A 25,787-nucleotide genomic window follows, 5' to 3' on the forward strand; every position below is an offset into this window, starting at 1 on the left:
GCGTGTGTGTGTTTTGTTCTCTCGAGGGAATAGCAGCAGAACTCGATCAACTTCCTGTTTGAAGCTGAAACGCTGTTCAACTGATGACGGCGGAACGCTTCGTAAACAGCTGAAAGTCCAATGAGTAGGTGCTTAGAAACTGATATTTCACATGAGCGCAGACATATTATTTCAAAATGTATTACATTTTACGCTTTTTACAAAACAGCAGCAACTAAATCTTCTGCAGATTTAGGGTAAGTTACTATAACACGCTTCCTAACCGTGTTTACGTTGGTTTTTCCATGGAGCTGCTAATGCTAACACACAGTGCTCCTAGTCAACACGTCTGACGTATTTTATATAAGTTACTTACTTTGTGTTGCATTTTGAGCGTATATATCGTTGTATTCGTCATCATACGGATCTTATAAGGTTAATTTTTGCGAATGTTTTTAGCTGAAGCACTTGGGTTATGTCAGTTTCAGTATCTCAGCAAACCCAAGTATTTAACCTTACAGGAACTGACAACGGCTTTATGAGCTGAATTTTCCCGTTTGCTCGTTGTTAAATTTAGTCTAGTCTGTGATGCAGTTGCTGGAATATTATTATAGTTTATTTGATATATACACACACATATACATATATATATATATATATATATATATATATATATATATATATATATATATATATATATATAATTAATTTAACATAATGCGTTTTATATCTTTGTTACAGTAAAAGCTCTTAGTTTATCAGCTTTATTTTCAGGCTCTTGGTTGCTGTGTGAATTTTAACCCCTGTAAAACTTATGGCAAGTTGCATATGGTTACAAGTTACAATTAAGTTATAGACCTCACTGTGGGTTTCTTTGCAGCTCATCATAATGAGACCAAACTTGGTTGTGCCAATGTTTTGAGACCTCTATGGTTGCAGGAATGAGCTCTTCTCACCATCAAAGGAATCCTCACAGTTACCGTCGCATCATTTTGGAAGTTCCTTCAGAACTTAACAAACCTGTTTCGGGTGACAAAGCTTCCGTCTTGCATATTACAGGAACCCCAGTGTCTCAAGAGCTGAATTCTGCAGAATCACATGGATGGAGAACAACCAAGAAGGAGAAACCTCAAGCAACAAAACAAAATGCTCTTCCTGACTTTCCAACTTGTTTACAGAAATCAGCACATCAACTAAATGGACTGGTGTCTTCAAAGTCACATGAACTTGACCTGATGGTGCCTCAAAAAATTACCACCCCCAAACGTCCATCAGAGACATCAAAAATATCTCACAAGGGAAGAAAAAAGAAAGTCATTCAACCCAGTGAGAAAGAAGTAGCTGCTAGCAAAACTTGTTCAGACGGACTGGACCATTCTGAACACAATTCTTGCCCAGAACAATACTTATGCTCTCAAAAAACAAAAGGGACACATTATCGGCACTCTGAAAAAAAAATTAAAAACAATCAGACCCCCTCTGATGTCTCTACAGGGCTTCACACATGTACTACATCTCCTCTTCATCTCACAGAACTCTCCTCCTGCCACACTAACGGTGATTGTAGCTCTATACCACGCACCCCGAAACGGGGCAGGCCTCGGACCAGGCCTCTCTTCAGCTCCACACCGACCTCAGACTTCCAACCTCTATCTCTAAAAAGAGCTAAGAATAGTTGCACACAAAATAGTCATCAGAATGCCAAAGAGTTCAGTCGAGTAAAGGTTTGTGCTACAATCATTATTGCGTTATCGATTGCTAACTGTTGTATGAAATTTGTGGCTTAACTATTTTTCATGTGGTATTCTTTTTAGATGCCTCCAACAGACATTACACCATCTAGACCTCAGAAGCGCATGGCAGTAGGGAGGCCAAGAGGTCGCAAGAAAAAGAACGTGGAGGAACAACCAATTGCCTCCCCATCAGTGAAACAATGCAGGAGGAGTGCAACATCTGATCTAGAATCTCCTCAGGAAGAGCCAGCTGTTGAGACACCACCTCTAAATGAAGCTCATGTTGAATCCCAGATACCAGCGCCTCCTACAGACATTACACCATCTAGACCTCAGAAGCGCATGGCAGTAGGGAGGCCAAGAGGTCGCAAGAAAAAGACCGTGGAGGAACAACCAATTGCCTCCCCATCAGTGAAACAATGCAGGAGGAGTGCAACATCTGATCTAGAATCTCCTCAGGAAGAGCCAGCTGTTGAGACACCACCTCTAAATGAAGCTCATGTTGAATCCCAGATACCAGTGCCTCCTACAGACATTACACCATCTAGACCTAAGAAGCGCATGGCAGTAGGGAGGCCAAGAGGTCGCAAGAAAAAGAACATGGAGGAACAGCCAATTGCCTCCCCATCAGTGAAACAATGCAGGAGGAGTGCAACATCTGATCTAGAATCTCCTCAGGAAGAGCCAGCTGTTGAGACACCACCTCTAAATGAAGCTCATGTTGAATCCCAGATACCAGTGCCTCCTACAGACATTACACCATCTAGACCTAAGAAGCGCATGGCAGTAGGGAGGCCAAGAGGTCGCAAGAAAAAGAACGTGGAGGAACAGCCAATTGCCTCCCCATCAGTGAAACAATGCAGGAGGAGTGCAACATCTGATCTAGAATCTCCTCAGGAAGAGCCAGCTGTTGAGACACCACCTCTAAATGAAGCTCATGTTGAATCCCAGATACCAGTGCCTCCTACAGACATTACACCATCTAGACCTCAGAAGCGCATGGCAGTAGGGAGGCCAAGAGGTCGCAAGAAAAAGAACGTGGAGGAACAGCCAATTGCCTCCCCATCAGTGAAACAATGCAGGAGGAGTGCAACATCTGATCTAGAATCTCCTCAGGAAGAACCTGTTGAGATGACGCCTCCAAGTAAAGCTCACGCTAAAACCCAGATGCCAGAGCCACAGGAATCAGGTACATAGTATTTTTTTTGTCTTTATAAAAATGAAAATATAGTCTGGCATGTGCCTGGTATTTACACTTGATACATTTTATCACTTTTTAAAAGGGTCATATGATGCTTTTTTAAAGATCATTATTTTGTGTATTTGGTGTAACAGAATGTTTACATCCTTTAATGTTCAAAAAACATTATTTTTCAAATACTGTACATTATTGTAGGCCCTCTATGCCCCGCCTCTCTCAAACACTTTGCTTACACACAGACTGATATATTTCAAATGTTTATTTACTTTAATTTTGATGATTATAACTGACAACTAATGAAAGTCCCAAATTCAGTATCTCAGAAAATTTGAATATTGTGAAAATGTTCAATATTGAAGACACCTGGTGCCACACTCTAATCAGCTAATTAACTCAAAACACCTGCAAAAGCCTTTAAATGGTCTCTCAGTCTAGTTCTGTAGGCTACACAATCATGGGGAAGACTGCTGACTTGACAGTTGTCCAAAAGACGACCATTGACACCTTGCACAAGGAGGGCAAGACACAAAAGGTCATTGCTAAAGAGGCTGGCTGTTCACAGAGCTCTGTGTCCAAGCACATTAATAGAGAGGCGAAGGAAAGGACAAGATGTGGTAGAAAAAAGTGTACAAGCAATAGGGATAACCGCACCCTGGAGAGGATTATGAAACAAAACCCATTCAAAAATGTGGGGGAGATTCACAAAGAGTGGACTGCAGCTGGAGTCAGTGCTTCAAGAACCACCACGCACAGACGTATGCAAGACATGGGTTTCAGCTGTCACATTCCTTGTGTCACGCCTCTCTTGAACAAGAGACAGCGTCAGAAGCGTCTTGCCTGGGCTAAAGACAAAAAGGACTGGACTGCTGCTGAGTGGTCCAAAGTTATGTTCTCTGATGAAAGTAAATTTTGCATTTCCTTTGGAAATCAAGGTCCCAGAGTCTGGAGGAAGAGAGGAGAGGCACATAATCCATGTTGCTTGAGGTCCAGTGTAAAGTTTCCACAGTCATTGATGGTTTGGGGTGCCATGTCATCTGCTGGTGTTGGTCCATTGTGTTTTCTGAGGTCCAAGGTCAACGCAGCCGTCTACCAGGAAGTGTTAGAGCACTTCATGCTTCCTGCTGCTGACCAACTTTATGGAGATGCAGATTTCATTTTCCAACAGGACTTGGCACCTGCACACACTGCCAAAGCTACCAGTACCTGGTTTAAGGACCATGGTATCCCTGTTCTTAATTGATGTATTGATCTTGTGAATTAGCGAATTTTACTGTACCAATATCTTTTAATTGGCTGTTAAAGTTTATATGGGAATATTACATGACACGCTGATCCTTTAACAATGCATTGGCGCAAAAAGTGCATTTCGCCTAGAAACACACAATGTCTCCCTGACATGGCTGCATCAACACTACTGCGGTTACTAAAACCACGCCTTTCTTTGGGTGAATATTTGGGTGGCATTACGTAAATATTTCCACATCGTGACATAGACATGTGGGGGCGTGTTTGAATGAGCCGATTTAGGGAGGTGTGGCAGAGTCTTAACTTTGATAAAGAATATCTCTTTGGTTTTGAGACTTTATTCTTTGCAACTTCAGGGATCTTATCTCTGCACAAACAGCTTGTAACACTCCAAAGAGAAAGGAAAACTTGAAATAGCATCATATGACCCCTTTAAAAATAATATAAATGGTTTAATAGCGTTTTTAAAAAATTTCTGTATGTCCGGTTTCATTTTATTTTTTCAGAGCACTTTACTTGCATTTAATAAGCCTTGTATGTAAATCACTTCTGAATTTAATTTGATGCAAACACCAAAACTATATCATTCTATTAGTAGTTATTGAATCAAATATTTCTTTAAATATCCAAAAAAAAATAATGATTATTCAGTTAAATAAATTGTATTAATCTACTAAAATAATTAAACGTTCAATTACAAAAAAAAACAAAATTGTCAATTTGTATGCAATATTTCAAATTCAACGTCATGACAAAAAAGTTGTTCTTGTGCCTTTATCGTAAATATGCGTAAATAAGGTTACTAAGTTAATGTTAATAATTGTAAATGGAGCCTCAAATATATGATGTTGTTGTCTTTTGAAATTAGTCACTGTATTATGTACCTATCAGATCAAAGCATGTCCTCTGACCTCTCCATCGAGCTGAGTCTGCAAGAGAAGCCTCATCGTCTTAACAACTCTCTCTTGGAGGAGGAAGAGGACCTAGACGACGATGATGAGGAGCTGCCCAGCTTTTTGCAACAGGACAATAAAAGTGAGCAAACAATAAAATGAAGAAAAAAGTGTGTATATGTATCCTATATATATCCAATATGTGGATATATTTGGTTTCCAGAGCCCTTGTCAATCTCAAAGGGACTTTGCGTGTGGTGCAAACTGAGGAAATATCCCTATTGGCCTGCAGTGGTAAGTTAAACTCACTGTGCACACTATGGATTTTGTGCAGTTTGTAACTCATGATTTCATACTGTAGTTGATGACAAATTTTTAATCTATGACACAGGTTAAAAGTGTGAATTGCAAGAACAAAAAAGCCAGCATTGTATTTATTGATTGTTACCTAATCGACCAGAAGAGAATTAGAAAAGGGTAAGAATTTATCAGTATGTTAATATGTGACCCTGCACCACAAAACCAGTCGTAAGGGTCAATTTTTTGAAATTTAGATTTATACATCATCTGAATAAATAAGTATTCCATTGGCGTATGGCTTGTTATGATAGGACAATATTTGGCCGAGATACAACTATTTGAAAATGTGGAATTTGAGGGTGCAAAAAAATCTAAATACTTAAATAAAATCGCCTTTAAATTTGTCCAAATAAAGTTCTTAGCATTGCATATTACTAATCAAAAATTTAGTTTTTATATTTTTACAGTGGGAAATTTACAAAATATCTTCATGGAACATGACTTAATATCCTAATGATTTTTGGCATAAAATAAAAATCAATAATTTTGACCCATACAATGAATTTTTGGCTATTGCTATAAATATACCCCAGTGACTTAAGACTGGTTTTGTGGTCCAGGGTCACATATCACTTATTTTCTGTGTCTATATGTATGTGTATTTATAGTAAATCATCGCATAATAAATTTGACATGTCTTATCCCTTTTTTTATGCATAGGTTTTCTGTTTCCCTGCGAACCTTAAAACCTTTTGATTGTGAAGAATGTGAACATTTGGTGGTAAAGTGACATCTTTTCACTTGTTTCCAAATTATTTTGCTTTTTCAGAGTGCATGCTCACTGTTTTAATTTTTCTGCCATTAGTCAACATTTGCTATACTGAGCATACTTCAAGACAATTTTTAAAGAAATGGTGTATTTATTTTATGTATTCATTTTAGGACATTGCAAAAGAGAAGTATGGCAATGCTATAACCTGGTCTCTGGAACTGATTTCAGACTATAGGATCCGCATTGGTATTTATCTCTGTGTTTTTGTCTGTTTTCTTTAAGTACATATAAACATTTTTAATAAATTAGAAATAATATTTAACAGAGTCACCTTTTCAAACAGCTATTTATTAAATTGTCTGAAAAGCTGAAATTCAGATGTTTTCTGGCAGGATGTGGATCCTTCTCTGGTTCCTTCATCGAATACTGTGCTGCTGACATCAGTAGGTTTCCTTTCGTTATAGATTTTCATACTCCTCTTCAGAACTCAACATGTTTTTAATTGGGTGTTAGGGGTGCTAATTAATTACTTGTTAATGTAAGATTTAAGACACTTAATTGTCTAAATCTGCACAAATAAAAAAAATATAAAAACTATAATACATATAGGTGGTTAATTTATTAATCAATAAAATAGTAATAATTAGTTTAAGTACCTGTGAATAACAGTAATAAATTGTTAAAAATGTTTTAAAAACATTTCCAATACTTAAATTTTTAAGATTAAGTAGTACTTAAAAAATAGACTACATGCAGATGGTAATTGCAGTATGCCACGTTTTATGGTACTTTAAAAATCAGTTAATTGATTGATTGAAAATTTACAATCAATCAATGTCCCTACTCAATAGGGCTGCATGATATATTGCATGCGATTGTCATGCGCATCTCGTCAGTAAAGCCGGTTCTGTGATTAGTAATAAATCTCCATCACCTGTTTTCAAATGGAGCGGCATTTAATGCACAGAGCCATAGTTCACCGATAAGCTACGCAATTCTCGTTCAGAATCGCATATGAATCACCTGCGATATTGACAATCGCATGCAATATATTGTGCAGCCGTACTACTCAACTTAAATCAGTTTTAAAATCTCATTATGAATCAAGTAATTCTCATTCAGCAGTGCTGGTTTAACAGAAATGCTCCCTTGATCTGATGATCCCAGGTTGTCCAGTGCGGAGGAAGTACTCCGAGGGGAAATCTGTGCTCACTTTCCCCAGTCAGGAGATTCTGGGCGAGCAGTGTGATAGCTCTGATAATAACACGGAGGACATCGTTGTGGAAGACCAAGACGAGCTTCTCTCCAAGAAAGTGCTGCCTGACCGATCCAAGGCTGCACGCAACCGTGCCAACAAACAGTTGGTTGACTTCATCATCAGACGAAAAGTCGAAAACCGCTTATTGGTATGATTTCTACTGATATACAGGTGCATCTCAATAAATTAGAATGTCATGGAAAAGTTCATTTTTTCTTGTAAATTATTTCAAAAAGTGAAACGTTCATATATTTTAGAGTCATTACATGTAAAGTAAAACATTTCAAAAGTTTTTTTGTTTTAATTTTGATGATTAGAGCTTACAGCTCAAGAAAGTCAAAAATCAGCATCTCAAAATATTAGAATATTTACATTTGAGTTTCAATTAATGACCATCCATACTGTATAAATTCCGGGTATCTCTTGTTCTTTGGAAACACAATAATGGAGAAGACTGCTGACTTGGAAATTATCCAGAAGATAAACATTGACGCCCTCCACAAAGAGGATAAGTCACAGAGGGTCATTACTGAAAGGTGTGGCTGTTTACAGAGTGTTGTATCAAAGCATATTAAATGCAAAGTTGACTGGAAGGAAGAATCTGGTAGTAAAAGGTGCACAAACAACAGGGATGACCGCAAGCTTGAGAATACTGTCAAGCAAAGCTGATTCAAACACTTGGGAGAGCTTCACAAGGTGTGAATTGAAGCTGGAGTCAGTGCATCAAGAGTCACCGCACACAGACATCTTCAGGAAAAGGGCTACCAAGCCACTTCTGAACCAGAGACAACGTCAGAAGCGTCTTACCTGGGCTGTGGAGAAAAAGAACTGGACTGTTGCTCAGTGGTCCAAAGTCCTCTTTTCAGATGAAAGTAAATTTAGTATTTCATTTGGAAATCAAGGTCCCAGAGTCTGGTGGAAGAGTGGAGAGGCACAGAATCCATGTTGCTTGAAGTCCAGTGTGAAGTTTCCACAGTCAGTGATGATTTGGGCTGCCATGTCATCTGCTGGTGTTGGTCCACTGTGTTTTCTGAAGTCCACAGTCAACGCAGCCATCTACCAGGAAATTTTAGAGCACTTCATGCTTCCTTCTGCTGACGAGCTTTATGGAGATGCTGATTTCATTTTCCAGCAGGACTTGGCACCTATTCAATGACCATGATGTTACTGTGCTTCATTGGCCAGCAAACTCGCCTGACCTGAACCCCATAGAGAATCTATGGGGTATTGTCAAGAGGAAGATGAGACACCAGACCCAACAATGCAGACGACCTGAAGGCCGCTATCAAAGCAACCTGGGCTTCCATACCACCTCAGCAGTGCCACAAACTGATCACCTCCATGCCACGCCAAATTGAGGCAGTAATTAAAGCAAAAGGAGCCCCTACCAAGTATTGAGTACATATACAGTAAATGAACATACTTTCCAGAAGGCCAACAATTCACTAAAAATGTTTTTTTATTGGTCTTATGAAGTATTCTGATTTGTTGAGATAGTGAATTGGTGGGTTTTTGTTAAATGCGAGCCTAAATCACAAAAATAATTTGAAAGAACCAAAGACTTAAACTACTTCAGTCTGTGTGCATTGAATTTAATACACGAGTTTTACAATGAGTTGAATTACTGAAATTAACTTTTGCACGACATTTTAATTTATTGAGATGCACCTGTATTCATACATGTATTTTTTTTAAATTTCAGACATGTTTATTCCATGACAGACAAATGTACACACTAACAGAAGCTAACTCTTCTATCTGGTGCTCACAGGCAGTCATTAGCGGTTGTGAGTCCTCTAAATGGATGCAAGCCCTCCAGAAGCCTTCTCACCAAGTGGTTGATGTCTACTTGGAAGATGAGGAGCAGGTTGATAAGGTGTACCGCTACCTGAACAAAGTCTGTGATAGTGCCCCTCAAATAAACGCCTGTCTAGAAAACATCCAGGCCGACCGAATCCGCCTTATTCTTGATGTGCTTCTGCCTGAGGTAATCGCCTTTTTTTACACTACCATTTGGGCTTGATAAGGTTTAATGTTTTTGAATTAAAGTCTCTTATGCTCATGATCGAAAGTGCAGTAGACAGTAATACTGTGAAATATTAGTAGTGTAAAATAACTGTACTATTTTCTGTAATTTAATTTAATTACTTTAAAATTAATTAAATTAATTCATTACCCCAGTTTTCAGTGTCACATGATCTTTCAGAAACCATTCAAATATGCCGATTCAGTCCTCGATTAACTATTATTATCACTGCTGAAAACAGATATGCTGCTTAATTTTTTGTGGAAATCAATTTTTTTTTAGGATTCTTCGATCAATAGAGAGTTCAAATAACACCAATTATTTGAAGTAAAAATCCTTTGTAATAGACTTTACTGTCACTTGTGATCAATTTAGCATCCTTGCTAAATAAAAGTATTATTATTATTAAATCTTACAGACTCCAAACTTTTGTCTAATACTTCCAAACAACCACATTCTAGCATCTTGCATTGCCATGCTTCAGTGACATTTTTGCTTTTTAGGCCATAATCTATGCCATTGCTGGAGTCCACAAGCTTTCCCTGGAGAAGGCCGAGGAGAAGTATCGCAGAGGGCCGTGCTTTAGTAACAGGTAGACTACTTATGAACTCACTTGCCCTGAAAAACTGAATCTTGCATCTATGTAACTCACAGCTGTTTTTATTTCATTGTGTTTTAGAGAAAGACAGGAGTTTGACATGATGATTGAACAGCAGATGAAACTCAAGGAAATCACCTGGCATCATAGGCAGTGACGGCCCCTCTATTTTAAAAAGAAATTCACTTTTATGAATTCTGTTCATATTTTTATGAATAGGAATATTTTCTTCAATATTTTCTTTCTAATCATAGTATATAAGAAAATTCATTGAATGATTGTTGAATTGAATGACTTCATGTCAAAAAAGATTTTGCTGTTGATTGTAAATTAATCTGATATTAAATGTTTATTATCAGATCTCTGAGACTTTATGAGCTGAATGGTATATCTATGATGCTAAAGTCAGCAAAATATGGTGCTTTTACTGTGTGCAGTGTGTAATAAGTAAATGCCTTGTGCTAATACATAAATACATAATTTAAAAAAATAATGTAATATTCCTCAGATTAACTAAAACACATGTGGTTGCTACTTGTTATGCAAGTGCTCAAGTGTGTGCTTGGGTGTTTGTAACTACCTAAAGCTGCATTTACAATCCACACGGCTGATGTCTCTAAAAAGTGTTGGCTTTTTAGCCACCTCACAATTCACAGTAATTTTCTGTGCATAGAAGCATTTCCACACCGATGTACAAAAAGATGCCAAAGTTGTTGCATTTTATTGCAAATGAATTCTGGTCTAATGTACATAAATTTTATTCAGGACTTTGCAATTGATGTTTATCAATAAATCTTTATTTTTCAACATTATATACTCTGTATTTTTGTAAACATTTACATCATTTGAAAAGCGTTTCTTTATATTTTAACAGTGTTGTGTAAATTGTTTTTGTTTTTTTAAATCGTACATTGTATGCCAACTTCCACAAATTGTGGCTGCTCAGCTACATCATCTCACATTCTTCATAATCTGCCTTTCCAGTTGGTCTGTTTACTATAAATGTAATATACAAGATCAGAATTTAGTTGTAGATATTATAAAACTTGTCACTGAATGGAATGAAATCCAAGATAAGTCCACCATGAAACTTTGAGGTATATGAAGAAGGTCCCCATGAGTGTCTACAGTATTTGTAGAATGGCCACATGCTGAAATCATGGCACTTTAGAGGAATCCGACTCTCAAATACTGTGTGACCCACACACTGAGAGTGGAAAGACGTCTAATGTTCTTTGAGAGCATTGATCTGTGCACAGATTTTGAGCGCAGGGCCCAGTTTAATGTTCATAGCATTCATGAGATGGTCTTCCGTAAGCAGCAACAAGGCCTGTCCGTCAATCTCCTGTGACCGGAACTCTGCAGCAATATCATGGCACCCTTAAAGCAAGTGGAGGAGATGCAAAGATTAGCATATGATTTTAAAGATCATTTAGAAATCTATTTATTAGCTATTTATTCCTGTGGTCCAAATCTGAATTTACCTGGTAAAGAGCTGATAAATGAGCACACTTGATCTACGCTCCACTGTGAGGGACTTGAGTCAAGAAGACAGTCAGAGCCGCTGCTGCTCTCCACTCTGCTCTGTTCTCTTTCTCTGTCTTGCTCCTTCTCTCTTTCAGCCTGCAAGCGCAGTCTTGTCGTCATCGGCCCTGGTGGATCTTCCTCCTCTTCTCTCTCTATCCAAATTGAATTGGAGGCCCTCTGGTTGTTGTTGGTACGATGGGAGTCTTGCAGCTGCTAAGGAAACAATGTGGTACAGTAGGTCAAGTCAGCTTTATTGTCAATTCTTCCACATGTACAGCACATACATACAGAGAATTGAAATTGCGTTATTCTCAGACCCTTGGTGCATACAGTTAACATTAAACACGTTCAGATACAGATGAATACAGTTTAAACATATGTACATACAAATGAGGATATTGTAGAAAAAAATAAGAATTAGATCGATAAAGTGGCATAAGGCGCATGGCAGATAGAGTGCAAAACCAGTTAAATAAAAACAACACTGTGTAGATATATTTGTAGTGCAAAAGAGCTTATCAGTCTGAGGACATTGTAGAAAAATAAAAAAAGAGAGATAGATAAAGTGCATAAGGCACATGGCAGAATAGATGGAGTGCAAACCAGTTGAATGTACAAAATAAAAACTGCGCAGATTTGTTTTGTTTTGTTATGAGTGTAGTGCAAGAAGAGCTTATCAGTCTGTTAAAGTGACAAGTCGAAGTGACTGTTTGGATAGATTTTTGTCAGACTATCCGAAGAGGTAATTTGCAGTCAATGTTGGATGGGTAGTGATCAGCCAATGCTGCATCACTACCCATCCAACTTATTACCCATCACTCTCACTTATTAATTATGCTATTGCATTGGATTGTATATTTTGGTTAAATGGTTATTTGGTTATTTCACTGACCTGCCTGAGGAAGTGTTCCCTCGACCCGCCGTTTATGCGACTAGGTGGTCTCCCCCGCTTGCCCATGGGCCTGTGGGGCCAGCGGCCAACTTTTTCTGACCTGAACAGGTTTAGGCGCTTTTTACAGCTTACGTTGAATCTGTAAGGTGTGAGAGATGAACAAGGCTGTGTGTGCTGCAGCATACAGTTTTATGAACACAAACTTGCTAAATTCTGTTTAGGTAAAACAGTAAGTTTACGTCAAATTGGACTGGCAAAAAGGCAAATATCTTAAATGTGTTTTCCTCGTTATATGCATACATACAGAAATGAGTGCATATACACCTCTGTTCAACAGTTTGGGTGTCAGTAAGACAAAATACATTTTTTAACAAGTTTTTATTCAGCAAGTATGCATTTTAATTGGTCAACAGTGACAGTAAAGACTTTAAACTGTTACAAAAAATCTATTTCAAATAAATGCTGTTCTTTCGAACTTTCTATTCATCAAAGTATCCATAAAAGAAATGCATCATGGTTTTCACAAAAAGATATTAGGCAGCACAACTGTTTTAATTAAGTTAAATACTAAGGTTTAGAACAATCCTTGAACCTAAAGTATGAGCAATACTAATCCTAAAAATAATTCTAATAATTCCACTGACACTACAAACCTCAAAAAGTGTGATTAACACTACCCATAGGGCTCTTTACCTTCTGACGCATGTAATGGAGCAGAAGCGTTTGGACCTGAGGAAGGTACGAGCGAAGCCTCTCTTCCCACAGAACTCACATTCGAGTACATCAGGCAGGTTTTCAACTGTCTGTTCTGAAAAAAGAAGAAATTCTGCAAGAAACGCTCATATTGACTCAGTGTGTTAATAAGAAATGTGCTAATGAGCCCACCATCCTCAGCAGGTGGGTTATCAAGGTCTGAATCGGTGGAGTTCTCCAGATGGTCCGCATCCATCTGGCAGTCATCCTGGGTTGATTCTCCATTCTCCCTATCTTCTGGTAGTGTGGCCTGCAGGTTCATCTCTAAGGAAGTATGTCTCACCTGACAAAAAATACCAGCACATCAATAGTGGACTTACCAGACATATTTTTTGAGATGCTTTTCGTGGTTTCGACTTCTGAAAGTATGGAGCACTTTGTGACGGGGACTTTAATAACTGGTTGATCTGAATGTTTGGCCCCGGACCCTCACCAGGCCGTCTTACTCTCTGCTCTGAGGGAGTGAGCGATCTTTGAGCTTCACGGCAACACTAGAGAACCATGGGCTTCATTAGGGCCTCATGGCAGCAGTGAGTTGCTACATTGCCAACCAGTGGACATACCGGGAACGGCTCCAGGCCCTCTCGGATGACGAAGCCCTCAATGAAGTGTGTGAGGATGTGAGGTCTAACGATGGCCTGTGAGGGCCGACCCTCAGGGTTCCCTGGGAGGCTGGCTGGGGGAAGCCTGCTGGTGCTTCTTACCGCAGAGGAGAGGAGGGGAGGGGGGGGACTGTTGACATATGTGGGGTCCTCCGGTGACCGGATCACAGATCTGCTGGATGGTTCGCTCGGTTGGTCCGGATCAGCTATGGTTAGAGTAGAAGTCGGTTTAGAGTTCTGCAGACCACGTTTTTAGTCTTTAATATATATATATATATATATATAAGATACCTGTACAGTTTTCTGGTTGTGCTGTTACATCATCAGAGCTTCCCTGGGGCTCGTCTGGTGGTGGCGGGGTGGGCGTTCTGTTCTGAGGACACGCACGTTCTACATCCTTCACCAAATCCATGCTTCCACTCTCCTTCAACAGTGGTGTTGCCTGCCAAATTTCATAATAAGCATTAAATGAATAGTTCACCCAAAATATATTCTGTCATCATATACTTATCCTCAATGGTTTTCCAAACATGTATGATTTTCTTTCTTCTATGGGGTACAATAGAATACAGTGTTAAGGTCTTTGCACATTGAGCCCGAAATTCTTGTCTGGAATTTTCACGTTAAAAAATAAATACGACCTCACATTGTGTCAATCACGTTTACACATTACAGGTTCAATTTTCTGTGTTTTCGCATCTGTAGCATTTTGATAGGAAAGGATGACGAATACGAAAAACGCATACGAAATGTATTTATTTTTAGATCATGATGATAATTAAAGAATACAAAAAGTAAGACAGTTTTCACATGTTGTTTTTGTTAAAGGTTAATATGTTTAAACTGATTTAAGAATGTTTGAATTACATTTTCATCAACTAAAATCAGATGGCATTTTTAAGAGTAAAATTGACTAAAATTCATAAAAATTACATGAAAAAATATTGACTAGAAGGATATTTTCATCAGAAGTCAAAAGCTATGACAAAAAATCCTGTCTAATTAAAATGAATATGACATGACGAAATATTGATTATTTTTAAAAGGACATTTAAAAGACAAAACCATGACTATTTACAGTATTTTAACTGTTTAAAAACTCTTACTGTTTTCGAAGAATAAGAAGTTGCTCCATTTAAAAGTTTGGGGTTTGTAAAATTTTTAGTCTCTTCTGCTCACCAAGGCATTTAACTGTAATAATTATTAAAATATTACCATTTAAAGTAACTGTCCTATGCTAGTGTATTTTAAAATGTGATACATTTCTGATAGCAAAGCTGAATTTGTGGCAGCCATTACTCCAATCTTCAGTGTCACATGATCCTCAGAAATCATTCTAATATGCTGATTTGGTGCTCACGCAACATTATTATCAATGCTGAAGACAGTTTCAATATTTTTTGATCAATAGAAAGACAAACATTTATTTGAAGCAGAAGTCTTTTGTAACAATGTAAACATCTCTACTGTCACTTTTGATCAATTTAATGCATCCTTGTTAAATACCAGTATTAATTTCTTTAAAAAAATCATTCTTACGGATCCTAAATTTATTTATGTAAACTAGTGTAGCTTCAAAGAAAACCCAAAAAAGCACCGTAAACGTCATAAATGTAATCTATACGTCATATAGTATATTCTGAGTCTTCTGTAATCATATGATATAGCTTTGTGTGGGGAAAAGACTGAAATTTGTTGGTCACTAAAAAAACATTTGATTCCACATTCAAGTGACTGGCCATGTTCAAATGTTCTTTTATGGAAAAGAGCAGTCTGGACACTCCTTACATTAAAATATCCCTTTTCTCTTCTACTGTAAAATAATATAAGGTTTCAAACAAAATGACTGTGAGTAAATGAATAAGACTAACCGAGGGAGCCTCTTTTTGTGTGGCAGGTTGCACCTTTAGGTTCACTGCCACTGTCTGTGGTGGCGGCAGATTCTGAAAAGGCAACTGAACCACTGCTTCAGTGACTGGGAGCTCCTCCTCAGACACCATCATGTGGTCAGACTGGACAGCTACGGTCTGGACTGAGCGGAGAGACAGTCTCTGTGGCTGGACCAGCCTGGGCAAAGCCATGGTGAGAGGAGGGGGGCTTGACAGAGGTGAATACTGGGACACCGGCTCTAGCACTGGGCCCAGATGAAGTGGTGGAGGGTCACGGAGCACTGCAGGGGGAGCTGTGGACGTAGACACCACTGCTGATTGATTGGCTGGCTGATTTGAAGAGGAGGGCACTGAGAGGAACTCAGTGTGCTGTGATTGGACGGTGGCTGTAGTGGGAGTGGTACGGGTCTGCAGGGCGAGGGGTGGAGGAGAGCTGTCTTGCGGTGTGACACGAAGCGCAATGGGCTGGACCTGTCTGTGAGCAGTGGAGCTCTGCTGGATGAAGAGCTGGTGTGGCGCCACCCTCTGGCCAGAAGGGCAATGCAGCTGGTGTCTGACCAATGTATGTGACTGGACTGGTGTGAAGGTTGCTGCAGTAGAGACAGTCATTAGGAGCAAACAGTGTTCAGTTTAAACAATTCAGAGATGAAAAAACAGATGAGTTATAGAAGTGAATCTCAACATTTTTGAGAGAAACTAAGAGTGGCACTGTTAAAATAGTTAAATCCCATAATTCCAGAAGTTTTAAGAGCTGAAAGTTCTTAAGGGTTCACAATCTTTATGACATGAATTCACATGATTTTTCCAGCTTAATGATTACAGGATACGTTTTTAAAAAAAATTATGTTTACTCACAAATATCAATTTCTCAACATTTTTGAACCAATAAATTGCTGACAATTATTTTCTAATTGACATTATTAGAATATATATATATACATATATATATATATACAGTGCTGCTTGAAAGTTTGTCAGCCCTCTAGAATTTTCTAGAGGGCTGACAAATATGACCCAAATATTCTACCTAAATATGACCCAAAACATCATCAGATTTTCATATAAGTCCTGAAAGTAGACAAAGAGAGTCATTTATTTATTGAGAAAAATGATCCAGTGTTACATATCTATGCACTGCAAAAGAATGTGAATCTTTGCTTTCAGTATCTGGTATGACCCCCCTTTTGCTGCAGTAACTGAAGGTAAAATTTCTTGTAAATGCTGATCAGTTCTGCACAATAACATGTAGGAGTTTTAGCCCATCCTTAGTGCAGAACCACTTAAACTCTGTGATGTTGGTGGGTTTCCTCCTATGAACTGCTTGCTTAGGTCCTTCCTTAAGGTCCGGACTTTTTTGACTCAGCCATTCCAAAACATTAACTTTGTTCTTCTTTAACCATTCTTTGGAAGAATGACTTGTGTGCTTGGGGTTGTTGTCTTGCTGCATGACACACGTTCTCTTGAGACTGTTCTTAAACAGATGTCCTGACGTTTTCCTTTAGAATTTGCTGGTATAATTCAGAATCCATCGTTCTGTCAATGATGGCAGGCTGTCCTGGCCAAGATGCAGCAAAACAGGCCCAAGCCATGATACTACCACCACCACCACCACCATGGGATAAGATTCTTAAGCTGGAATGCAGTGTGTTCTTTTCTCCAAACATAATAGCTTCTCATTTAAACCAATAAGTTCTATTTTGGTTTCATCCATCCATTAAACCTTTCTTCAATAGTCCTCTGGCTTGTCTACATGATCTTTTTGGAGAACAGTAGGTTTCTTCTTGCAACTCTGCCATGCACACCATGGTTGCTCAGTGTTCTGCTGATGGTGGGCTCATGAACATTAGCATTAGCCAATGTGAGAAAGGCCTTTAGTTGCTTAGAAGTTACCTCACAGACTATTACACGTTATGTTTTGAAGTGATCTTTGTTGGTCGACCACTTCTCGGGAAGGTAAGTGGTCTTGAATTTCCTCCATTTGTACACAATCTATCTGACTGTGGATTTGTAGTCCAAACTCTTTAGAGATGGTTTTGTAACCTTTTTTAGCCTGATGAGCAACATCAACTCTTTTTCCGAGGTCCTCCGTAATCTCCTTTGTTCGTGACATGATTCACTTCAGACTTTGATAGATCTGTTCTTTGAATAAAACAGGTCACGTACTGACATTTGATAGTCATTGCACTGACTGAAAACACCTCTGCACAGATGGACTCTAATTTCACATTTAAATTAACTGCTAATCCAAGAGATTCACATACTTTTGCCACTCACAGATATGCAGTACTGGATCATTTTCCTGAATAAATAAATGACAACAAAAATATGTTTGTCTCATTTGTTTGACTGGGTTCTCTTTGTCTACTTTCAGGAATTTTCAGGTGCGAAAATCTGATTATGTTTTGGGTCATATTTATGCGGAAATATAGAAAATTCTAAAGGGTTCACAAACTTTCCAGCAGCACTGTATATTCATATATATAACCTTTATTTATTTATATTAATTTCTGTGACTTTTCCAGATGTAGGAATATTTAATTTTATAAAAATCAATAAATCATTTTAAACCATCTAGAGCCCCCCTAGTGGATCCTGGTTGAGAACCACTGTGTTATGATATGTAGCTTAACCAACATTAAATTATTTGAGTTGTTTTGCAATTAAAATAATTCTGCTTTCTCTAATATTTACTACAGTTACATTATTCTGCATTAACAACGGTGAAAGTAATGGAGATGGAAATGTAATCTTGTGACTTACAAGGGGGAATGAGTGGTTGGGCTGATGGTGGCTGAGTAACATCGGTCAATGACTCACTTCTAGAAGTTTCTGCCAGGTTCTGGGACAGCTGAGTGGACTTCAGTGGGCAAATGGACATCTTGGGCAGGGGACACACCAGCGTCTGACCTTGAAGAGAAGGCTTGATCTGGACGTTCTGGGGAGTAGCAAGAGCTTCAGGAGGATGTGTGCGGAGAGCCAAACTCTGAACCTTGCAGAGGACAAAACATGCTCAATGAATGTGGATCATCACTGTTCATTGTATTGCAAATGTATTGGGTCATTTATTGTAGGGGGGTCCCAGATTGCATACTTATGCACTATTCTATGACGTTTAGTAGTATAAATAGCACGAGTAGCGGGTTCACACTGAAAATCCCTCCCCCAAAAAAGTGCACTATAAATACACGGAAGATGCACTTAAATAACCAGGGGAAAAAAGATGTTGGAAAAAATGTTGAACACTTCATGCACAAAACTGTCGCAGCTTCTTTAGCCAAGGGGGAGGGGCTATCAGACTCTGATTATTTATGACAAAATAACCTTATAAAATTCATACACTACATTGTTAAGTACATAATGTATAAGTGCATAGTGCGTCATTTGGGACAATTTGCATTCACTCATTCATTATTACATGATATTTAATTTATAAAATGTTTAATGACTATACAAATATATATAAATGACTGGATTAAATTAATTAATTTAAATTCCTATATAAAATAACTGAAATGGGGAAAATATGATTTTATCTTTATTCATTATTCATCAGTAACCTTAGTAAATAAACAAATAAATAATTTATTATATCATGTATTATTTATTACATAAATGCATATATAAATCTAACACAAATGGCACCATTAACCCATAAACTGACTAAAAAACTCTGTCTTACCTGTGATGATGCTGATTGAGAGGACACTGAACTCACGAGAGTCAGATCAGGTTGAACAGCAGCTACAGTGGCAGCAGGAGTAAGAATCAGCTACAGGTTAAGAGACAGTGACATGACGATAGAAGAAAGAACACAAAACAGAATCAGGTCAAGTCATTGGAGACTTCAGAATACCAGTGAACTCTGATGCTCTTACCATCTGAGTGCGCAGATACATCTGGGCCTGGCTACCTGTGGGAGAGCTGTTTCCTAGAAGCATGGCCTGCTGGGATATGGCTCCCGCTGTGCTATTGGAGCTAGTGACCTGGATGCAACCTATTGGCTGAGTTACAGGAGAGGTTGGCATGGTGATGTAGAGGGAGAGAGGGGTTTTCCTATGTAATTTATCTTTGATCAAAATCTTAAAGAGCTAGTTCAACAAAAAATTTAAATTCTGTCATCATCTACTCAAGTTTCTAGCTTCTTTCTTCTGTTGAGTACAAAAAAATATATATTCTGAATGCTAGTCATTGACTCCCATGCTATGGAAATAAATGCTGTGGAAGTCAATGGCTACCGTCAATGGTTTGGTTACCAACATTTTTCAAAATATATATTTTTTTAATTCAACAGAAGACAGAAACTCATACATGTTTGGAACAACACGAGGGTGAGAAAATGATGACAGAATTGACTTTCCCTTTAAATATCTGGATAAAGCCTGAACTTATTAGCTATTTTACAAAGAACAGATTTATTTTACATTTATAAGCAAAGGACTTTTCGCAAATAAAATTACAGTACACTTTTTACGGGGCTCTTTTTTTCCAACATAATGTCCAGATGAGATCATGTGGTCCATCTACGTGAAACAAAAATAGGTTTGTGACAAAAGTGTATAAAAATTGAAAGCACTCACTGATGTTTGAGAGACACTAGCCAGCTGAGTTACATTCCCATTGGATGATGGAGGGGAGGAGGTGGGCTGCCTGCCATTAGTTTGTGCGGCCTGATAAGAAGTAGCATTGTATTATATTACATTGCACATATTTTCATATAAATCCTCATACCTGCTCTGTAGTGGTCAGGATTTGTGTAGCCGTGAGGTTTTGTTGATGCTGCTGTTGTAGTGCAGCTGTTTGCAGCAGGATATGTTGTTGTTGGGCAGCATACATCTGTTGCAGGTACTGAGCTGTCATGCTCTGTGGTCTGTGTAACGTCTGCTGGATTACCTAGCAAAACATCACATCATAGGCTTCACACGGCTCTGGAAGGAATCAGCTTTTTGCACATTTATTTACTCCAAACCACAACAAAGGCATGGCATCTGAATATTAGATTAGCCTCAAAGCAATGTTCAGAATTTGGCTACTTTAATAGGCTGTTGCTATTCTTTCTCAAATAAAACAGGACACATTAGCATTACGTAATACCATTTGTTTAATATGTTATACCGGTGGGGAATTACCTGGACTGCCTGTCTGTCTGAAGTGATATTTCCCAGAGGAATGGCGTTGGGCTGGGTGCCTGTGGGAGTCCTGGATCTGGGTGTAGAGCTGGCGGTGGGTGCAGTGCTGCTGGAGGGTGTTGTCACACAGCTGTCGCCCTCCATCTCTTCCTGACTCTGTTTATCTGTGTCGCCCATCAGAAGGGTTTGTTAGCCACTGTAATTCTGGAGAAATATTTTAAAAATACAGAAAGATTTTAAAAATTGAGAGAATATCCTGTATTCTGTAATCCACTGTTTAACTGCATGGTTTGCTGGTTATTGGGTTATTTAGCTCATTGAGTTTGATTTAACTAGATTTTGAATGTTATTTAGAAGTTAGTTAGAATTTTTTTTAATTACAACATATTTATTGGCATATTTGAGAACTATGAAAAAATGTTAACTTTTTAGTTTTTTACTAAAGGTAAATGTTTGCAATTACGTTGCAGAAATTAGTTCAGATTACCCAATTTTTTTTTTTTGCATTTATAATATTTTACTAAATGCTCTAAAATTTACATTAAAATGCTACGGTAAAAAGATTTTTAATTATATAATTAAATACACTTAATGTTATATAGACATTAGATTATCAGTCATACAGATTGAAAAAAAAAACATAACGTAGCCTATGCTATATTTAATAAGTATGAATGTATGAATTATGTATTAATGTGTGAAAAATGTATGAATTAATATGAATTCTGGGTGTGATGTGTGATATGTGATTAATTAGGTCCATCCCATGTCATAACCTGAGATCAAAAAGCCAGATCAATCGGGACCACTAAAAACAATAGAATCTCAAGTGCATTTATAAATGCAGAATTGCTCAAAGGGTCCCCAAAATAAACAGACATAAACACAACACCAATGCATTTTCTGGAATTTAAAGTGATTAACACACTACAATATGAATGCTTGCACCAATATGGCCTTTCAGAATCACATTTCACATTTATAACACATTAGATACCTTGAAAATTCACACGTTTACAAAATTCCAAACTCATAAAATGTGAAAGTCATTAGCTATAATTAAAATAAACTGTAAAATAAATGTAAAATTAAAATGTAGGCTACAACTTAATGTACATTTATAGATGTTATAGTAATTCAAACAATGTCACAAATTCATTTTTATTTTATAAGATTATTGAGAACTATTTTATTTAATAGGCTATATGATACATTTACAATATCAGTTTGATAAAACTGTTGTTATAAGAAATAGAGTATTTGCAGTTTTACATCTGCATTTAATAAAATTTGACAGCAATGGATAGTTTATTTAAAATCTGACGTTTCAAAAATTCAGCATGTTGGCCGATTTCTGTGCGAAAAAGTAGCTGTTTTCTAGATCTGCATTTTTGGTTTTTAATATTAAAACTGTGTAATTCCTTTGTACAGTACAGTCTATGTCATACTGTCATACAATATTTTTGGGGAAAATAATTGATTAGAATAGGCGAAAATAATAAAGCGGGGATGCATATTGGTTTATGCATATTGTGCTACCAAGCGCTTTCTTTTACTTCTTTACAACTGTGATTGTTTGCTTTAATAAATATTTAATATTAGTTATGCTATAGCCTACGACATTTTGTATCCAGACACACTATCCAAAATATATGAGCTAGCCGATTGAAAAGATCATATTAGGCTAAATATCCACAGAGATAGCCTTTCCCTCCCTAAAGGTCATTCAATAAATAGTTTAAACCTCCTTATGGACTACCATAATCAGTAAAATAAATTATTTACAATGTAATGAAGATCAACGGATTTAAATAGCCTAACTAAAATATAAAAAGCCTATTAGCATTTACCAAACTTAGAAGCCAGCTCTGTCGGTATCAGCCTTAAACATGTAATCCGTTTAAAGGCAAAGGAAGGCTATAAAGAAATAATTTGATAATGTTATATAGCATAAAATATTTAAATGTAGTCTAATTAAATATAAAACTCACGCACGTCGGAAATATTTAATCAGGCTTTTGTAGAAAATACAAATCAATCAAATCTGTTTCTACTTGAACTCGCGTGTTATGAGTTATTAAATCAACAATGTTACAGTAGGATACGCGGCATTTTAAATTGAGACTATTACTGAACTGTCGTCGCTTACGAAGTGCGTTCTAGAATATCTCTGCAGTCATCTGTCAATAGTAGCCTATATAACTGCTTCTAACAACCCAGTGACATGGAGAAACGCCCACCTCTCCATTCCTCATGTGGGACACTGAGATTTCTTTTAACAAACGATTTGACGGGAATTATTTTTCAAAATATGTTTTTATTAAGATTTTCCGTCTCCGTCATTGGGGAATCATGCGATCATGACGCTTTTGTCCCATGCATTGTTGAAGGCGCATCTGATGAGTTACCTGGCTGATATGAATATGAGACGTGAGCGCGCGCTGCTGTGCTCTGTCACGGCCCCAGTCATGCTGTAATGCGACATACAGCGCGCTCTAAAATGGAGATAAAAACAAAACGCTACGAGGATGAGAAATTTGAGCCAGCAGCACCACTTGCTGTGTAGGAGGACTTCTTGCAGCACCGATCTCCAAGTGAATTCTCACCACTGGCCCTTTTTTTGTTATCCTTCATGGCCTAATAAAGACACGAACAGATTTGTATCTATTCAGTAGTTAATAACCGCTAATAGGCTATTTGTGGTTTGCATTAGTAGGCCTAAACTTAATTTTCTGTAATTGTGTTCGACAAATGATTAACTTGGTGTAACATGCAGTCATTTAGGCTACTTAAACTTCACCAGTGACAGTATTAAAAACAAAAATAATTATAAAATGATAAACCTCACAATAGAACATTTAAACCATTTTTTTAAGAAAAGGGATGAGTCAGAAGTATAAATTATTATATTATTTAAAACGGGTGGATTTTCAATTCAATTCTTTATTGTCATTGTCATAATAATTAACAACAAAATATTGTTAGAGCATCCCCACTGCAATGGTAACAAAGTGCAAAGTGCTGCAGTACAGTCACAGTTATTTTTGTGGTGTTATGTAATGTGTGCCTTCGGATATGGGCAGAATGTGGGGAGATTGTCTGTTTAGCAGCCTCACTGCTTCTGGGTAGAGGCTGTTGGCCAGTCTGGCTGTTCTAGCGCGTATGGACCTGTATCTTCTACCTGAGGGCAGCAGGTGAAACAGGTGATGTGCTGAATGGTGTTGGTTGTGCAGGATGTTTTGCACACGTCTTAGACAGCGAGTGGTGAAGATGGTGCTCATCTCTGGAAGAGTAGTTCCGATGATCCTTCCCGCTGTTCTAACCACTTGCTGAAGTGCCTGCTGGTCAGCCTTAGTGCAGCTGGAAAACCACACTAGGAATCCATAAGACACGACACTGCTAACAGTTGTAAAAATTCACCATTAGCTGCCTGGGAATTTTGGCACTCTTCAGTTTCCTCAGATAACTAAGTACAGGCGTTGTCGGGCTTTTCCTACAACTGAGGCAGTATTAGTGCTCCAGGACAAATCCTCCGATACAGTTACCCCCAGAAATTTAAATTCTGTCACTCTCTCCGCCACCTCATTGCCAATAGAAAGTGGAGAGTGTTTGTATTGTCCAGTTTTGCGGAAATCTACAATAATTTCCTTGGTCTTCTTAATGTTAAGAGCCAAGCTATGGTTATTACATCCTAATGCCAAGTGCTGTACCTCATTCCTATATGCTGTCTCATCGTTGTTGTTAATGAGCCCAAGCACCGTGGTGTCATCCGCAAATTTGACAATATGATTTGATGGGGAAAAAGGCACAAAGAGTCATGTGTAAAAATGGTGTAAAGCAGTGGGCTAAGCACGCATCCTTAGGGGACCCCAGTGTTAATAAAAAGGGTGGAAGACGTGTGCCCGTCAATTCTCACACACTGTGCGATTAGTTAAAAAATCCACCATCCAATTAGTCCCAGGTTGTGTAATTTAGATCTATGTTTATACGACCGGATTGTGTTAAAAGCAGAGCTATTATCGACGAAGAGCATCCTCGCATAGGTGTTCTTGAGCTCTAGATGTTCCAATAATGTGTGGAGCACATGTGGAGCACAATCGCAATGGCATCCTCAGTCGACCTGTTCTTCCTATATGCAAATTGGAATGGGTCAAGTGTTGATGGTCTCGCTTCCTTAATGTGTTTGATGATCAACCCCTCCAGGCATTTGGCTGGGACGGAGGTAAGTGCCACAGGTCTGTAATCGTTTAGACACTTGACATTAGACTGTTTGGGAATGGGTACTATTGTTGCTGCTTTAAAGCAGGCAGGGACCCATGATGTGAGCAGTGACATATTATAAATGTAAGTGAAGACATCCGCTAATTCGGCCACACAGTCCTTCAGTACCCGGCCCAGAACTCCATCTGGACCAGCTGCCTTTCTGGGGTTGATGCTGCAGAAAACAAGTCTCATGTCATGTGTGCTCAGGACAGGAGAGGAGGCAATTCAGGATCTGTGTTTTCCCTGTCAAAACGGGAATAAAAAAAGATTGATTTCTTTGGCTAAAGTAGCACTACTGCTTTCAGAGGGAGATGTAAATTCTCTTTTATAGTCCGTAATAGACTTAATGCCCTCCCACACCTTTTAGATTAGATTAGATTAGATTCAACTTTATTGTCATTGCACATGTAAGGTACTAGGCAACGAAATGCAGTTAGCATCTAACCAGAGGTGCAATAAGCAGAGGTACAGGATATACAGTGCCTACAATATGTTACATATGTACAGAAATATACAGATAAGGCAGTACTATGGACATAATTTACAATTTTTTAAATACTATCAGTATGATATACAGATGGGTGATATGAAGTGAAGTGACATTCAGCCAAGTATGGTGACCCATACTCGGAATTCGTGCTCTGCATTTAACTCGGAATTCGTGCTCTGCACACACACAGCAGTGAACACACACACACCGTGAACATACACCCGGAGCAGTGGGCAGCCA

General features: G+C 38.2%; 2 protein-coding genes across 8 annotated transcripts; one reads left to right on the top strand and one right to left on the bottom strand.

Annotated features, from left to right (window-relative positions):
• Positions 1 to 4: 4 nt before the first annotated feature.
• Positions 5 to 10,817, top strand: LOC306845678 (uncharacterized protein). 7 transcript variants are annotated; one of them, XM_079378610.1, is made up of 14 exons: positions 5 to 124; positions 209 to 236; positions 860 to 1,703; positions 1,794 to 2,901; positions 5,050 to 5,193; positions 5,275 to 5,345; positions 5,443 to 5,528; positions 6,072 to 6,132; positions 6,294 to 6,369; positions 6,516 to 6,566; positions 7,291 to 7,529; positions 9,153 to 9,368; positions 9,911 to 9,999; positions 10,087 to 10,817. In XM_079378610.1, exons 3-14 carry the CDS (start codon positions 909 to 911, stop codon positions 10,160 to 10,162), a joined length of 3,012 nt encoding a protein of 1,003 aa, XP_079234736.1. In that variant the 5' UTR covers positions 5 to 124; positions 209 to 236; positions 860 to 908; the 3' UTR covers positions 10,163 to 10,817. The 7 variants fall into 7 exon arrangements, 5 of the variants coding, with proteins under 5 accessions (XP_079234736.1, XP_079234734.1, XP_079234738.1 ...); XM_079378608.1 differs by having other exon boundaries at positions 61 to 236; XM_079378612.1 differs by having other exon boundaries at positions 61 to 236; positions 1,039 to 1,703.
• Positions 10,709 to 23,274, bottom strand: LOC306845680 (polyhomeotic-like protein 3). Its single transcript, XM_079378615.1, has 15 exons — positions 23,203 to 23,274; positions 20,795 to 20,998; positions 20,397 to 20,558; positions 20,246 to 20,335; positions 19,544 to 19,669; positions 19,348 to 19,437; positions 18,429 to 18,657; positions 15,651 to 16,258; positions 14,071 to 14,221; positions 13,741 to 13,985; positions 13,310 to 13,460; positions 13,118 to 13,232; positions 12,425 to 12,563; positions 11,490 to 11,745; positions 10,709 to 11,385 (listed from the first exon to the last, which is right to left on the bottom strand). Exons 2-15 carry the CDS (start codon positions 20,969 to 20,971, stop codon positions 11,231 to 11,233), a joined length of 2,694 nt encoding a protein of 897 aa, XP_079234741.1. The 5' UTR covers positions 20,972 to 20,998; positions 23,203 to 23,274; the 3' UTR covers positions 10,709 to 11,230.
• Positions 23,275 to 25,787: the final 2,513 nt, after the last annotated feature.

This window comes from Barbus barbus, assembly GCF_936440315.1.
Source record: "Barbus barbus genome assembly, chromosome: 26".
NCBI lineage: Eukaryota > Metazoa > Chordata > Actinopteri > Cypriniformes > Cyprinidae > Barbus > Barbus barbus.

What these genes read in the sequence shown, in the direction of transcription:
- LOC306845678 (XM_079378610.1), top strand. Translation starts at nt 909, where the DNA reads ATGGTTGCAGGAATGAGCTCTTCTCACCATCAAAGGAATCCTCACAGT. An exon ending in AAGAGTTCAGTCGAGTAAAG is followed by an intron (nt 1,704 to 1,793) that starts GTTTGTGCTACA and finishes TATTCTTTTTAG; the next exon opens with ATGCCTCCAACAGACATTAC. An exon ending in ATCCCTATTGGCCTGCAGTG is followed by an intron (nt 5,346 to 5,442) that starts GTAAGTTAAACT and finishes TCTATGACACAG; the next exon opens with GTTAAAAGTGTGAATTGCAA.
- LOC306845680 (XM_079378615.1), bottom strand. Translation starts at nt 20,971, where the DNA reads ATGGGCGACACAGATAAACAGAGTCAGGAAGAGATGGAGGGCGACAGC. An exon ending in CACAAAAAGAGGCTCCCTCG is followed by an intron (nt 14,222 to 15,650) that starts GTTAGTCTTATT and finishes GAAATTTGGCAG; the next exon opens with GCAACACCACTGTTGAAGGA. An exon ending in AGGGCCTGGAGCCGTTCCCG is followed by an intron (nt 13,461 to 13,740) that starts GTATGTCCACTG and finishes ATTTTTTGTCAG; the next exon opens with GTGAGACATACTTCCTTAGA.